We start from the raw sequence: 14,288 nt of genomic DNA on the forward strand, positions 1-14,288 counted from the left end.
CCTAGTAGCTGGGATTATAGGCGTGTGCCACCACGCCTGGCTAATTTTTGTATTTTTACCGAGATCACACCACTGCACTCCAGCCTGGGCGACAGAGTGAGACTCCATCTCAAAAAAAAAAAAAAAAAAGTGTAGGCTGGGCGCAGTGGCTCACGCCTGTAATCCCAGCACTTTGGGAGGTTGAGGTGGGCAGATCACGAGGTTGGGAGATCTAGACCCTCCTGGCCAACATGGTGAAACCCCATCTCTACTAAAAATACAAAAATTAGCTGGGCATGGTGGCAGGCGCCTGTAGTCCCAGCTACTCGGGAGGCTGAGGCAGGAGAATTGCTTGAACCTGGGAGGCGGAGGTTGCAGTGAGCCGAGATTGCACCACTGCACTCCAGCCTGGTGACAGAGTGAGACTCCGTCTCAAAAAAAAAAAAAAAAAAGCATGTGAGAAAGGACACATGGCTTCCTAGGGAGACCAGAGTTTAAAGACCTTCGGCTTGTACCAACTCTAGAATGAGACTGAAGTAGACGGGAAACATCTGAGCTAGTAGGAGCTGGCCTGCAGCGCTTGCCTGAAGGATTTAGGTCTGAGGTGGCTCTGAGGGCTCTTTGGATGCATCTGGATTCAGCTGCCTGGCCATGCACACCCGCGCCCACCACGCTTGTGTGTTTTGTCTCTGTTGGGGTTATCCACAGAGGGGTGTGCGGTGGTTCCCTACATTCCTAGTCCTCAGTTTGGGTATATGCTGTGAACATCCTGTCCCTGGGGGGCTGAGGCGAGCAATGAGCAGGAACTTTTATTGGGACAGAAGCCTGCAAGGAGAACCTTCCTTCTTGGAGGTCACATCTACTTCCCGCTTTCCCTCCCGGTTCATTTTCTGGACAATGATGCCACCTAGTGGGAAACGGTAAGAACTCACACAGCATTTCGACAACTATACATAGATCTTCAAATAAAAATTTCCCTACTTTGTATTAGGTTGGTGCAAAAGTAATTGTGGTTTTGCCATTAAAAGTATAGCCAAAACCACAGTTACTTTTGCACCAACCTAATACTTAATTCTGTTACCCATTGAGTCCTGTTTGCTGGTTTCTCCCCAGGCCAAATACAGCACATGAGCAATCAGGATTTCCTAATACCATCACCAGTTTTTAAGACAGCTATAAATGATGTAAATAAATGTAAATTTAAAACTGGTGCAGAGGTTGGGCGTGGTGGCTCACACCTGTAATCCCAGCACTTTGGGAGGCCGAGGCAGGGGGATCGCCTGATGTCAGGAATTTGAAACCAGCCTGGCCAACATGGCGAAACCCCATCTCTACTAAAAATACAAAAAAAATTAGCCAGGCACGGTGGTGGGTGCCTGTAATCCCAGCTACTTGGGAGGCTGAAGCAGGAGAATCGCTTGAACCCAGGAGGCAGAGGTTGCAGTGAACCGAGATCACACCACTTGCACTCCAGGCTGGGTGACAGAGCAAGACTCTGTCTCAAAATAAAATAAAATTTTATTTTGAGCCACTGAGCCCCGCACAGTGGCTCACACCTGTAATCCCAGCATTTTAGGAGACCAAGGTGGGTGGATTGCTTGAGCCCAGGAGTTCGAGAACAGCCTGGGCAACACGGCGAAACCGCATCTCTACAATACATTAGCGAGGCGTGGCAGTGTGCACCTGTAGTCTCAGCTACTTGGGAGGCTGAGGTGGGAGGATTGCTTAAGCCTGGGAGACAGAGGCTGCAGTGAACCGAGACTGCACCACTGCACTCCAGCCTGGGCAACAGAGCGAGACCCTGTCTCACACACACACACACACACACACGCCCAGAGTCTTAATGAAAGGAGATATGCCAAAATGACCATAGCGACAGGGTTAGGATGGTGCAGTTATGTTATCTAAATGCATTGTGATACAATTATGATATAGTTTGTATTTCTTTCTTAGAAAGTTTGTGTTATTCATAGTATATTTTTTTAAGCAGTAGATCACAGTGAAAGTAAAGTTGGAAAATACGGAAAGAGAGACAATAAAAACAAAATTACCCATAGTTTCAACACTCAAACATAACTTATTTACACTTTTGGTGTGCTTCTATTTAGCCTTTTTTTAAATTACAGAGTTTATGTATTTTTTAATTGTGATTATTTATTTTCACTCTGGTAATAATTCTATTGCATTTATAATACTAAAAGTCACCCTTTAGACAAAGCTGTTTCCAGAAACTCTATCATTAAGATGCATTGGTTTCCTTGAAATCTGATCTTACAATAATTTTTAATACTTTTGTGTTGCATGTTCATGTATATGGAGATATCTTCAAAAACGAGTAATTGGACAGGTGAAAACAGTAAGAAGACAGTAATTTTTAAATTCATTATGCAACATCCACTGAGCCCACCAGCCACCAGCAGGGCCCAGCTGCGTGCTCGCGCCACCTGGTGGTCATGGTTATAAACGGTTTAATTCTCCGCCTCTCCTCTGCTTGGCACACTGAAAAGGAACAAGGCTGTGGTGAGCTCAAGGATACCCAGGAAATCTATGGATTGGAGTTTGTATTATGAGTACCAAATAGGCACCACATGAAAGGAAAGAAAGGGCTCATGGAATCTATGAAATGGAAAATTCAAACAGGAATATAGCCATTTGGAGTTGTAGCCCTTGGGTCACCTCCAAATCATCTTTTTTACAAATCTCTTTTTTTTTTTTTTGAAATGGAGTCTTGCTCTGTCACCCAGGCTGGAGTGCAGTGGCATGATCTCGGCTCACTGCAGCCTCTGCCTCCTGGGTTCCAGCAATTCTCCTGCCTCAGCCTCCTGGGTAGCTGGGACTATAGGCACACGCCACCATGCCCGGCTAATTTTTGTATTTTTAGTAGAGACAGGGTTTCACCATGTCGGCCAGGCTGGTCTCAAACTCCTGACCTCAGGTGTTTCGCCCGCCTTGGCCTCCCAAAATGCTGGGATTACAGGCATGAGTCTGCGCCCAGCCACAAATCTCTTAAAAAGAAATCTCTTCTCCACTTGTAACTCATTTATCTTATTATTAAAAAACATAATGTCTGTCCTTTCTCTGTGACAGATAAGTTTTACATTTTGAGAAGGTTCTGGGAGAGGCAGGTTGTACAAGAGAAAACATTCTTGTTTATTAGAGCCATAAACAGCTGATATGAATCCCAGCTCTGCCACTTACTGTGTCCCAGGCTAAGTCATGTAATCTTTCTGGGCTGTTCCCTCATCTCTGGAATGGGGGTAATCACAGCTTCTTTTGTAGGTTATAAGGAGTAGACATTATGCCTGGTGCTGTGTTTGTAATGCAGGGTTCAGTGACGTGTAGATGTTTTTAAAATAAAAAGCCTTATGGATAAGTCAGATTAGGTTTAAACAATTAAAAGTCAATTCTGTTTACCAATTGTAGGACGCACGGGTTTTTCCCATGTTAACATCTCTGAAGATGTGTCTGTGGCATGCCAGCGTTTTTCTTTCTCAATAGCTTTATAAAATAATGGTGCTCCTTCCATTTGGTGGTGTTTTACACAGAATGTGGTAATGAGGTCGGCAGAGTTTCAAGTGCTTTGGGGTTGTGTCTGTAAAGCCTGAATATGAGACTTGGTAGTATGAGGTCTAATGGGGGCAACTCTCCCCCTGCCCTGTTCCCAGTCCCAGACTTGAACCTGAGAGCGACTGTTTCTATGAAGTTTATTTGAAAAATGTGTGTTAAACCTTTTCAGGGCCAGGTGCAGGGGTTCACACCTGTAATCCCAGCACTTCTGGGAGGCCGAGGTGGGTGGATCACCTGAGGTCAGAGATTGAGACCAGCCTGGCCCACATGGTTAAACCCCCTCTCTACTAAAAATACAAAAAAATTAGCCAGGCGTGGTGGCAGATGCCTGTAATCCCAGCTACTCTAGAGGCTGAGACAGGAGAATTGCATGAACTGGGAGACAGAGGTTGCAGTGAGCCGAGACTGCGCCACTGCACTCCAGCCTGGGTGACAGAGCAAGATTCCATCTCAAAACAAAACAAAACAAAAAAAAACCTTTTTAGATTCAGTGAGATGACACAGCGCAGATAATCCCTCAGCAGCCTGTAGTGTTTGAGATGACACAGCGCAGATCATTCCTCAGAAGCCTGTAGTATTTCCCACACACAGTGCACGTGAGGGGAGCAATGGAGGGTTGTCTTGGGGGAGAAGCTGGAGGGTGGGTGTGATCCCTTCTCAAGTCCTGCTGCTGCTTCTCTGCTGTGTCCACTGCTATCATCTCTTAGGGACTGTTTTGAGGACTGAATGGGATGTTGCCTGGAAAATACCTGGCGCTTACTTGATTCCATAAATAACAGCTGGTCGTATTCTCGATCTCCTTGGCAACTATTCCTGGTCTTTTTTGTCTCTTTCAGTCTAATAAAGTTCCTGTCGTTCAGCACCCGCATCACATGCATCCGCTGACTCCCCTCATCACCTACAGCAATGACCACTTCTCCCCCAGCTCCCCTCCCACCCACCTCTCCCCAGAGATCGATCCAAAGACAGGTAAGTCGTCTGCCACTCAGGCAGCGCTGCTGCAGGGCGGGTGGGCTTCTCTTTTGTGGAAACATAACAGAATCAGGCTGACCTGGGTTCAAATCATGGCTCTTTGTCTCAGGAGTCTTTGGACCTTGTCTGCTAACTTTAGCCTTGTCATTTTTTTTCATCTGTGCCTCCCGTGTACCTTCTCCACCATGGGGTCATGATAAGGCCCAGAGAGAATTAAATGCAGTGAAGCACAGGGCCTGGCTCCACAGGCAATGTGTGTGGTAGCTCTGCCCAAGTCTAGCCCAGCTGTGGGCCGTGCTTCCCTACACCAAGACACCTTTACCCTAAACTGAACATTTTTAAACAGATTCATCAGTCTAAACAGACATAGAAGTGCAACCGTAAAGCAGTGAGGCCAAACTGGCTTTTATTTATTTATTTATTTATTTAAGACAGTCTTGCTGTGTCGCCCAAGCTGGAGTGCAGTAGTGTGATCTCAGCTCACTGCAGCCTTGACCTCCCGGGCTCAAGCAGTCCTCCTTCCTCAGCCTCCCGAGTTGCTGGGGCCACAGGCGCATGCCACCATGCCCTTGCCCAGCTAATTTTTGTATTTTTAGTAGAGATGGGTTTTTGCCATGTTGCCCAGGCTGGTCTCAAACTCCTGGACTCAAGCAATCAACTCACCTAAGTGCCGGGATTACCGGTGTGTGCCACCGTGCCCAACCTGAGCTGGCTTTTTTTTTTTTTTTTTTTAACTTGCCCACCAGACCTGTCCATTCCAGGGAACTACTGTCTTTATAGCATTCACACAGAGTTGCCAGGGGAAGGCAAAGCATTTTTGGAGCCCCTCTTTGGAGAAATAACAGTCACTACAAGTTACAGATAATGAGGAAGACACATGTGGAGGAGGAATCCAAAGTTTATTTCTCCATGAATGAGGCGGACTTTCTAGAGACTTGGTTCACCAATGACTCTTATCATTGATCTTGTGGGTCCTGTCCCTCTCTTCCAGGACGCTGGCTTCTGTATCACAGCCAGCTGGAAGGTACTCTTCACAGATATAGAATCCGTGCAGCTAGAGAGGGGGTGCATTAGTCCTGCCTCCCCTGAATATGTCCTTGACTGGTGAGAGCTGCTAGGGAGGTGACAGAGGGCAAGGACGATGACACAAGCACCTGCTAGGCTCCAGAGCACCAGGGACATAGGGCAGAATGCTCCCATTTGGTGTTCGTTAAGGGTGCTCTGGCAGGGCGAGGGAACAGTCTGACATATCTCTCTTTGGAAGCAGGAATCCCCCGGCCCCCTCACCCATCCGAGCTGTCACCGTATTACCCACTCTCTCCCGGAGCTGTCGGACAAATCCCCCACCCCCTCGGCTGGCTCGTCCCACAGTAAGGAACCCACAGCCTCTCTTCCCCCTGCTCCCTCCTTGCACTGAGCTCTGCCTCTGTGCCCTGCGCGCCCTGCACAGTGGAGCCCCTTCAGAGGCAAGCCCAGGACTAGGCCTCCCTGCTCCCGCCCGGGCAGCTTGCTCCCAGCTCTACCTTCCCACTTCCTTCCCATATTTCTCATCCCCTCTTCCCAAGTGCCTCTCCTCCTCTGCCCTGAGCTTTCCCAATGTGCTGACCGGATTTCCTCACCCTCACAGGCAAGGCCAGCCCATGTACTCCCTTCCTCCTGGTGGCTTCCGGCACCCTTACCCTGCCCTTGCCATGAACGCCTCGATGTCCAGGTGAGTCCCGAGGCTGGGGCTGTCCGCATGTTTGTCTTAGCAACCACGCCATTTCTGACCATGAAACAGCTTTTTCTTGCCAGTTAATGAGCAGGCACAGGGCTCACCCTTCCCCCCACCTCTCTTTGATCAAGCACCTTCTCGTGCCCCGCGCTCCCCACCCCCAGGTCAGAATGGAGACCACAGGATCACTGTCCTCATCTCTCCAACAGAAGGATTGCAAAGCCCTAGCACTCTGCCTCCTGCCATGGGCTCTGGCACAGAAGCATTTTGAGGACAGATGCTCCCGACTTAGAGCGGAGTCACGTCCTGATAAACCCATCGTACATTGAAAACACAACTTTGACCTTAGAATATTTGCAACATATGATGGTTTTATCCAGACATAACCCCATCTAGGTCAAGGAGAGTACTGAATTAATACCGTTTTTACACCACTGTAAAGTCAAAAAATCCTAAGTCGCGGACTGTCTGTATATCGCACTGAAGCCAGGGGTTGGGAGAAGATGAATTTTTCCTGAAATGATGTCAGGAGAGGAGATGGTGAAAGGGGATTTCTGTCTTAGGGACCAGCTCTACCTGACAGTGAAACCTCTGAGGACAGAGGAAAGCCGCCCACAGCCTAAGCCCTTCTTTTCCACAGTGTGCCCGGGCCTCTGACCCTCCTCCCCTTTTGTGTTTCATTCCACCTGCTTCCAGCACCAGATGGGCAGCCTGGGTGTTGGTGGGGAGAGGGAAGAGGCATTAAGTGTCTCCCAAACCTGGTTCTCTAGAAGACGACAAATAGCCTTCTAGTCCTCAGACTCTGCCCCACGGACATGCCTGTGCCCTCAAGGCAGAGAGCCACCGTGTCCTCTGCTGGGTGGCAGGTATCCAGCCTGAACCCCTCTGTTGTCTTTTGTTTCTATCCGGTGCACAGCCTGGTCTCCAGTCGGTTTTCTCCTCACATGGTGGCTCCCGCCCACCCTGGCCTGCCCACCTCAGGGATCCCCCACCCTGCCATCGTCTCCCCCATCGTCAAGCAGGAACCGGCACCCCCCAGCCTGAGCCCTGCAGTGAGCGCGTAAGTAAGCGGCAGCCTGGATTGCGGGTGGGAGGGTGCAGGCTGTGGAGAGGGGTGGCCACACTCTGAGCAGCAAATGCCATGTACTCTTCTCTCTTGGTGTCACTCAGCAGGCATCACAGCCTCCCCAGCCAGGCCCTCCCTGTCCTTCGGGACTTACTCCCTCTGACCTTCTGGGTCCCTGTCCTTTCAGGGACATGGTGCATCTTCTCTCTTATTAAGGAAAGTTTTACTGTCAGGTCTCAGAGGCTGAAAGAGAACCTGAGAAAGCTTTTAACACCCCACCATAAGATACATAAAAAGGTGAGGCCCAGAAAGGAGACAGTGTTTTCTTAAGGACTCGTGGTGGGCTGGTGGCCGAGCTGAGATGAGCACCAGGGTCCTTACCTTGCCCGTGTGCCATAAAGATGGCAGGAAGCCAAAGTCAGTGCTCCCTGGAGATCCCAGGAGACCCCCCCCCACTTGGTTCTGCCCAGGGTACCCCACACTGTGTCCTGTGACTGCTGCCAGCACCTGCCAGCTCCAGTGAGAGCTCACCTCAGCAACCCCACCACGCTCTGTTCCTCTGTCAGGAAATTAGAGAATAGATTTTCAAAGAATCTGGCTTGGAGATCGTTCAAAGGTGGGAAACTACGGGAGGAAGGTGCTCAGGTGCTGAGTGCAGCCATGGGGCCACTTGAATTAGCATCCAGGCAGCCTGCGCCCCTCCCCAGAGACAATCAGCGGTGTCTTAGTGACAGGCAGGGATTGATGAGTTGTGTGACACCTGACATGCTAACCTACAACCACGGGCCTTCCCAGGAAATCACCAGTCACCGTGAAAAAGGAGGAAGAAAAGAAGCCCCACGTGAAGAAGCCTCTTAATGCCTTCATGTTGTATATGAAGGAGATGAGGGCCAAGGTGGTGGCTGAGTGCACCCTGAAGGAAAGTGCAGCCATTAACCAGATCCTGGGAAGAAAGGTAAGACCTGCCCTCTCCCTCCAGGCCATGGGGGCAGGGTCCCTGCATTGATGGCTCTGTGTTGTCTCTGACCCTCTCTCCCCCAGTGGCACAACCTGTCTCGAGAAGAACAGGCCAAGTACTACGAGCTGGCCCGGAAGGAGCGGCAGCTTCACTCGCAGCTCTACCCGACCTGGTCAGCCCGGGACAACTATGTAAGTGCACACTCTGGGCAGAGGACACTCAGACCCCAGGAGCAGCCTCTGCAAGAGGAGGAAGGGAGAAGGAAAGCGACTGTATTTATTTTTATTTATTTTATTTTATTTTTTGTGAGACAGAGTCTCACTGTGTCGCCCAGGCTGGAGTGCAGTGGCACAGACTCGGCTCACTACGTGCTCCGCCTCCCGGGTTCACACCATTCTCCTGCCTCAGCCTCCCAAGTAGCTGGGACTACAGGCGCCTGCCACCACGCCCAGCTAATTTTTTGTATTTTTAGTAGAGACGGGGTTTCACCGTGTTAGCCAGGATGGTCTCGATCTCCTGACCTCGTGATCCGCCCGCCTTGCCTTCCAAAGTGCTGGGATTACAGGCGTGAGCCACCGTGCCCGGCCAGCGACTGCATTTATAGAGGACTCTTAAGATCAGGGAGAAGCCCATACTTCTCTAGAAATAAGGAAAGCGTTTTAATTCTCCGGAGGTCAACAAGTCCTTAGGACGGACTTCAGTTTATGCATTTCCCTTTGAACTGGACTCTGCCCTCGATTTCATAACACAGGGCGCAGGGTTAGCTGTGGTGGGAAGAGTTGTCTCCAGCCACTCCTAACCCAGGGCTCAAAGACCAGTGTGTGAGCCTCAGGGGGTGTGTCTCTCAGCTCCCGGAAACCAAGCCAATTTTTGCATGCGTGTTCTTCTTTGCTTTTTTCCTGGTAAGAGGACCCACAGTTGCATCAAACTTTCAAAGGGACCTGGGACCCCTCAGAAAAGATCTAGAAGCACTGTTCTAGGGAGAGAAATGGAAAAACAGAGTCTGAAGGGCAGTGGAGGGAGGAGGCCTTCCAAGAAGGCCTGGACACCCGACCTGAAGGGGAAACGCATTTGTAGGGGAGGAAGGGCTCCCTCTGCCTCCTCGCGGGCTTCCACAGCTGTGATCTGAATCATCTTTCCACACCCTCCGTGAGGGATCAAGAGCAGTAAAGGGCAACGTCCTGTCTTCTCTCCGATCTGGGAGCCCCTGAGAAGCCAGCATTCTTCTCTCCCAGCTTACCTCTTCCTTTGGCTGTATTTTCCAGGGTAAGAAAAAGAAGAGGAAGAGAGAAAAGCAGCTGTCCCAGACACAGTCACAGCAGCAAGTCCAGGAGGCAGAGGGTGCGTCTGGGGGCACTGGCCTCTTCTGCTTTTCCTTCCGTCACAGCCACACCTGCCCATGCTTTCTCTAGCTCCCTGATGGGTCAGGGCTTCTGCCTTGGTATTCGTGGGCGGGTGTTATTACCCCTTTCTCGAGGTGGCCACCTAAGAGACTCTGAGATGTGAAGGCATTTTCCCAGGCACTCTGCTTCAGTGGTGGTGGTAGGATTTGATCCCAGGACTTTGTCACTTCAAAGCCCAGACACTTTAATTCCATTGAAAAGTGAATCATCCTACCTGAGGGTTAATGGAATGAGGTTGAAATTGTCTTTGAAATACCCTTAGGAAGGCAGCACATGAGCCCCTGACATCCCACCTGTCAGTGGATCCAGGAGAGCCCGGGGTTTCCTCGGATGTTTCTTTGGTTGAACACCAGAAAAAATAGTTTGCTTGGGTTTAGGAGGCACTTTGTGTCAAAACAGTGTATAAAATCTCTATATACCAGCACCATGCCTAGCACAGAAAGATGCTCACACTGTGACGATTATTATTAATATTTAGGTCACGCCCCCATCTCATGCTCACTCCAGGACAAGTGTATCGCTGCTTGCACGATGTAAAGTGTTTTCTTTTTTTTTTTTTTGAGACGGAGTCTCGCTCTGTCGCCCAGGCTGGAGTGCAGTGGCACAATCTTGGCTCACTGCAAGCTCCACCTCCCGGGTTCACGCCATTCTCCTGCCTCAGCCTCTCCGAGCAGCTGGGACTACAGGCGCCCGCCACCACACCCGGCTAATTTTTTTGTATTTTTAGTAGAGATGATGGGGTTTCACCGGGGTCTCGATCTCCTGACCTCGTGATCCGCCCACCTCGGCCTCCCAAAGTGCTGGGATCACAAGCATGAGCCACCGCGCCCGGCAATGTAACGTGTTTTCAATCTCTCTCCTTCCTTCCTTCCTTCCTTCCTCCCTCCCTCCCTCCCTTTCTCCCTCCCTCCCTTTTGCCTTCCCTCCCATTCTCCTTCCCTCCCTCCCTTTCGACTTCCCTCCCATTCTCCTTCCCTCCCTTTCCCCCTCCCTCCTTTTCTCCCTCCCTCACATTCTCCCTTCCTCCCTCTTTCCCTCCCATTCTCCTTCCCTCCCTTCCCCCTCCCTTCCTCCCTTTCCCCCTCCCTTCCTCCCTCCCTTTCCCCCCTCCCTCACATTCTCCCTTCCTCCCTTTCTTTCCCTCCCTTCCCCCTCCCTTCCTCCCTTTCCCCCTCCCTTCCTCCCTTTCTCCCTCCCTTTTTCCCTCCCTTCCCCCCTCCTTCCCTCCCTTTCTCCCTCCCTCCCTTTCTCCCTCCCCCCATTTCTCCTTCCCTCCCTCCCTCCCATTTCTCCTTCCCTCCCTCCCTATTTCCTTCCCTCCCCTCCTCCCTCCCCTCCTCCCTTCCTTCCTTCCTTCCATTATACATAGGAGCGCACATGAGTGGAACCCGTGTGTGCTACAGAACCCACTGTCTGGCACGCTGCTCAGCAGACATGCACTTTCTCTGACTGTATTAATACCATAAGCCAAAGATTTCAAAGCAAACTGGATATTCATCCCAAAAGTTACGAGCTTTAGGAAAGGAGGGCGGTCCTGTGAGACACTGAGCCGTCTTCTCTCCAATCTGATGCTGGGTGGATCTTCATCAGTTTGGGCGTTGCCTCTTCTCTGTGCACTGGGTATTTGTGAATGCAGTTTCCTAGTCTTGAAAGCCTTGGAAGTAATGTCAGGTCCTCGCCAAGAGCATCCCTATGTCTCCAAAGCATGTGTATCGCCAGGGCTGTTCCTCAGCCTCCACCTCTCACAGAGCTATAGCTGCTCACTCTTTCTTGTATTTTCCCCCTAGGTGCCCTGGCCTCCAAGAGCAAGAAGCCATGTGTTCAGTACCTGCCCCCCGAGAAGCCCTGTGACAGCCCTGCCTCCTCCCACGGGAGCATGCTGGACTCCCCGGCCACCCCCTCTGCAGCTTTGGCCTCACCAGCTGCCCCTGCTGCCACCCATTCGGAGCAAGCCCAGCCCCTCTCCCTCACCACCAAACCAGAAACCCGGGCCCAGCTGGCTCTCCACTCTGCTGCCTTCCTGTCAGCCAAGGCTGCAGCCTCCTCCTCTGGGCAGATGGGCAGCCAGCCTCCCCTCCTGTCCCGGCCCCTCCCCCTTGGGTCCATGCCCACAGCTCTGCTGGCCTCTCCCCCGTCCTTCCCCACCACGCTCCATGCCCACCAGGCCCTCCCGGTGCTACAGGCCCAGCCTCTTTCCCTGGTCACCAAGTCTGCCCACTAAGCTGCCCCCTGACCCCTGCAGGCTGTCACGTGACTCACTGAGTAGTAATGATTCAGAAGAAAAAGAAAAAGGAGACTTTATTGGTCAATATTTGACCACTCTGGACTGTTCTGTAAAGTGGCTGGTAACAACAGCACTTTACAGTTTGTAGATGTAACCAGTAGCTGATCTTAAGGCTTTTATAAAAAACAAAACAAAACAACAAAAAAAAAATCTTTATAAGAAAGAGAACTGAAAAGTAGCGTGCTGTTTGTCCTGTAGGTGCTGTGGTGGATGGACCTGGGCAGAGGGCGCCTCTCTCTCTACCTCTCTTGCACTTTCTGTCTCCTGTCTCTTCTCGCCCCCGCTGCCTGCCCCAGCTTCCCCCACTCCGTCTGCAGCTCTGCCATTGTGACATTTCCTGTTACCCAGCCCAAGTTTTCATTGTCTGCTCAATACCATGGGTTCTTCTTCGTCCTCTGTCCTCTGCCCAGTGTGAGGCCATCACCATGTGAGAAGACATCTTGGCCTGATTTGCTGCCACCAGCGTCCCCTCCCTCAGTGGGCCCGAACTCGCCAGCCCCAGCTTTCAGTGGAGAAAGCGGTCCCCTGAAATGGTTTGCCCCCAACCCCCGCATTTAAAGGGATTCAAGGTGCCTGCCACTTCCTCAGCAAAGAAGTCTGTGTTCCTCCCCGTCCTTGCCAGTGGCGATCATCCCCTCAGTCCCAGAGTGGCAGGCAGGACCAGCCCCATGGTCTGGCTCCTGTCACCTGGGTCCGTGCCAGCACAATCTGCCAAAGTTCTAGAGACCCTGTTCCCTTCCCCATCACCTCACATGCTTCTTCTTTGTGTATTTCTTTTTGTTTTTATGGTTTTTGGAGCAATTTAAACTCCCAGTTGTTTATTTTCACAAAAGAAAATAAAATTGCAGTTGCAAGACCTTTTCTGAGTGTTTCTTTAGTGCTTTTGTTGAATCAAACCACCTGTTTCACTCCCAAACCCTGTGTTAGACTTTTGCAGACATGCAAAGGATTGCCACTTGCCACAGGGGAATGTAAGGCATGCCTGACACCCTTGGAAAACCTGAGCCCAGCTTCCTGTCTCAAATGTACATAGGCCAGTCAGTGTCCATGACTGAACTGCAAAGGGGGTAATCATTTTCACAGTTGATTTAAATGAATTTGCCACCTGGAATGACATTCAGCTTATGCTTCTATCACTCATTTGACTTGTAATTGCCGAGATGTGAGGAAGCATCTTTTGGATACTTTCCATAGTATCTAGCACCACAATTAATTTTTTTGTAACAGCTTTATGGAGATATACTTCAGCCATTTAAAGTTACACTTCACCCATTTAAAGTATACAGTTCAGCTGGGCAGAGCCGCTCTTGCCTATAATCCCAATGCTTTGAGAGGCTGAGGCAGGAAGGTGACTTGAGGCCAGGAGTTCAGGACTAGCCTGGGCAACATAGCAAGACCTGATCTCTTTAAAAAAAAAAAAAAAAAAAAACTAGCTGGGGATGGTGGCACACAAGCCTGTAGTCCCGGCTACCCAGGAGGCTGAGGCAGGAGGATCGCTTGAGCCCAGGAGCTCAGGACTGCAGTGAGTTATAATTGTGCCACTGCATTCCAGCCTTCTCAACAGAGTAAGACTCTGCCTCAAACAAAAAATGTATACAATTCAGGCTGGGTGCGATGGCTCACACCTGTAATTCCAGCACTTTGGGAGGCCGAGGCGGGTGGATCACCTGAGGTTAGGAGTTCGAGACCAGCCTGGCCAACATGGCGAAACCCCGTCTCTACTAAAAATACAAAACTTAGCCAGGTATGATGGTGCGTGCCTGTAATCCCAGCTACTCGGGAGGCTGAGACAAGAGAATCGCTTGAACCAGGGAGGCGGAGGTTGCAGTGAGCCAAGATGGCACTACTGCACTCCAGCCTGGACAACAGAGGAAAACTTCATCTCAGAAAAGAAAAAAAAGTAGACAATTCATTGGCTGTATGTTCAGAGTTGTGCACCTATCACCATAGTCAATTTTAGGAAGTTTTTGTCAGCCCCAAAGGAAGCCCCATATCCTTTGAAAATCACTCCACATTTTGCCCATCTCCTCCAGCCCTAGGCAACCACTAATCTACTTTCTGTCTCCAAACTTTTCTATTCTAGACATTTCATATACAGTCATGCATCACTTAGCAACTGAGACAACGTTCTCACAAATGCGTCGTTGGGCAATTTTATTGTGCGAACATCATAGAGTGTAGTTAGAAAAACTTAGATGGTGTACACACCTAGGCTATATGGTATAGCCTATTGCTCCTAGGCTACAAGCCTGTACAGCATATGCTACTGTACTGAATACTGTAGGTGATTGTGACACAGTCGTGAGCGTTTGTGTATCTAAACATAGAAAAGGTGGCTGGGCGTG

General features: G+C 50.4%; 1 protein-coding gene across 2 annotated transcripts in view; it reads left to right on the top strand.

Annotated features, from left to right (window-relative positions):
- TCF7L1 (transcription factor 7 like 1) overlaps positions 1-12,804 on the top strand; it is a 177,973-nt gene extending 165,169 nt beyond the window's left edge. Inside the window, exons 5-12 of one of the 2 annotated variants that reach the window (XM_055241224.2) lie at positions 4,383-4,515; positions 5,783-5,888; positions 6,146-6,229; positions 7,149-7,292; positions 8,094-8,253; positions 8,340-8,447; positions 9,522-9,597; positions 11,447-12,804. In XM_055241224.2, coding sequence (XP_055097199.1) covers positions 4,383-4,515; positions 5,783-5,888; positions 6,146-6,229; positions 7,149-7,292; positions 8,094-8,253; positions 8,340-8,447; positions 9,522-9,597; positions 11,447-11,880 — 1,245 coding nt within the window. In that variant the 3' untranslated portion in view covers positions 11,881-12,804. The remainder of the gene's footprint in view (positions 1-4,382; positions 4,516-5,782; positions 5,889-6,145; positions 6,230-7,148; positions 7,293-8,093; positions 8,254-8,339; positions 8,448-9,521; positions 9,598-11,446) is intronic. The other variant, XM_055241225.2, reaches the window with a different exon arrangement.
- The last annotated feature ends 1,484 nt before the right edge of the window (positions 12,805-14,288 follow it).

The sequence above is a fragment of the Symphalangus syndactylus genome, chromosome 14 (genome assembly GCF_028878055.3).
Source record: "Symphalangus syndactylus isolate Jambi chromosome 14, NHGRI_mSymSyn1-v2.1_pri, whole genome shotgun sequence".
NCBI classification, from domain to species: domain Eukaryota; kingdom Metazoa; phylum Chordata; class Mammalia; order Primates; family Hylobatidae; genus Symphalangus; species Symphalangus syndactylus.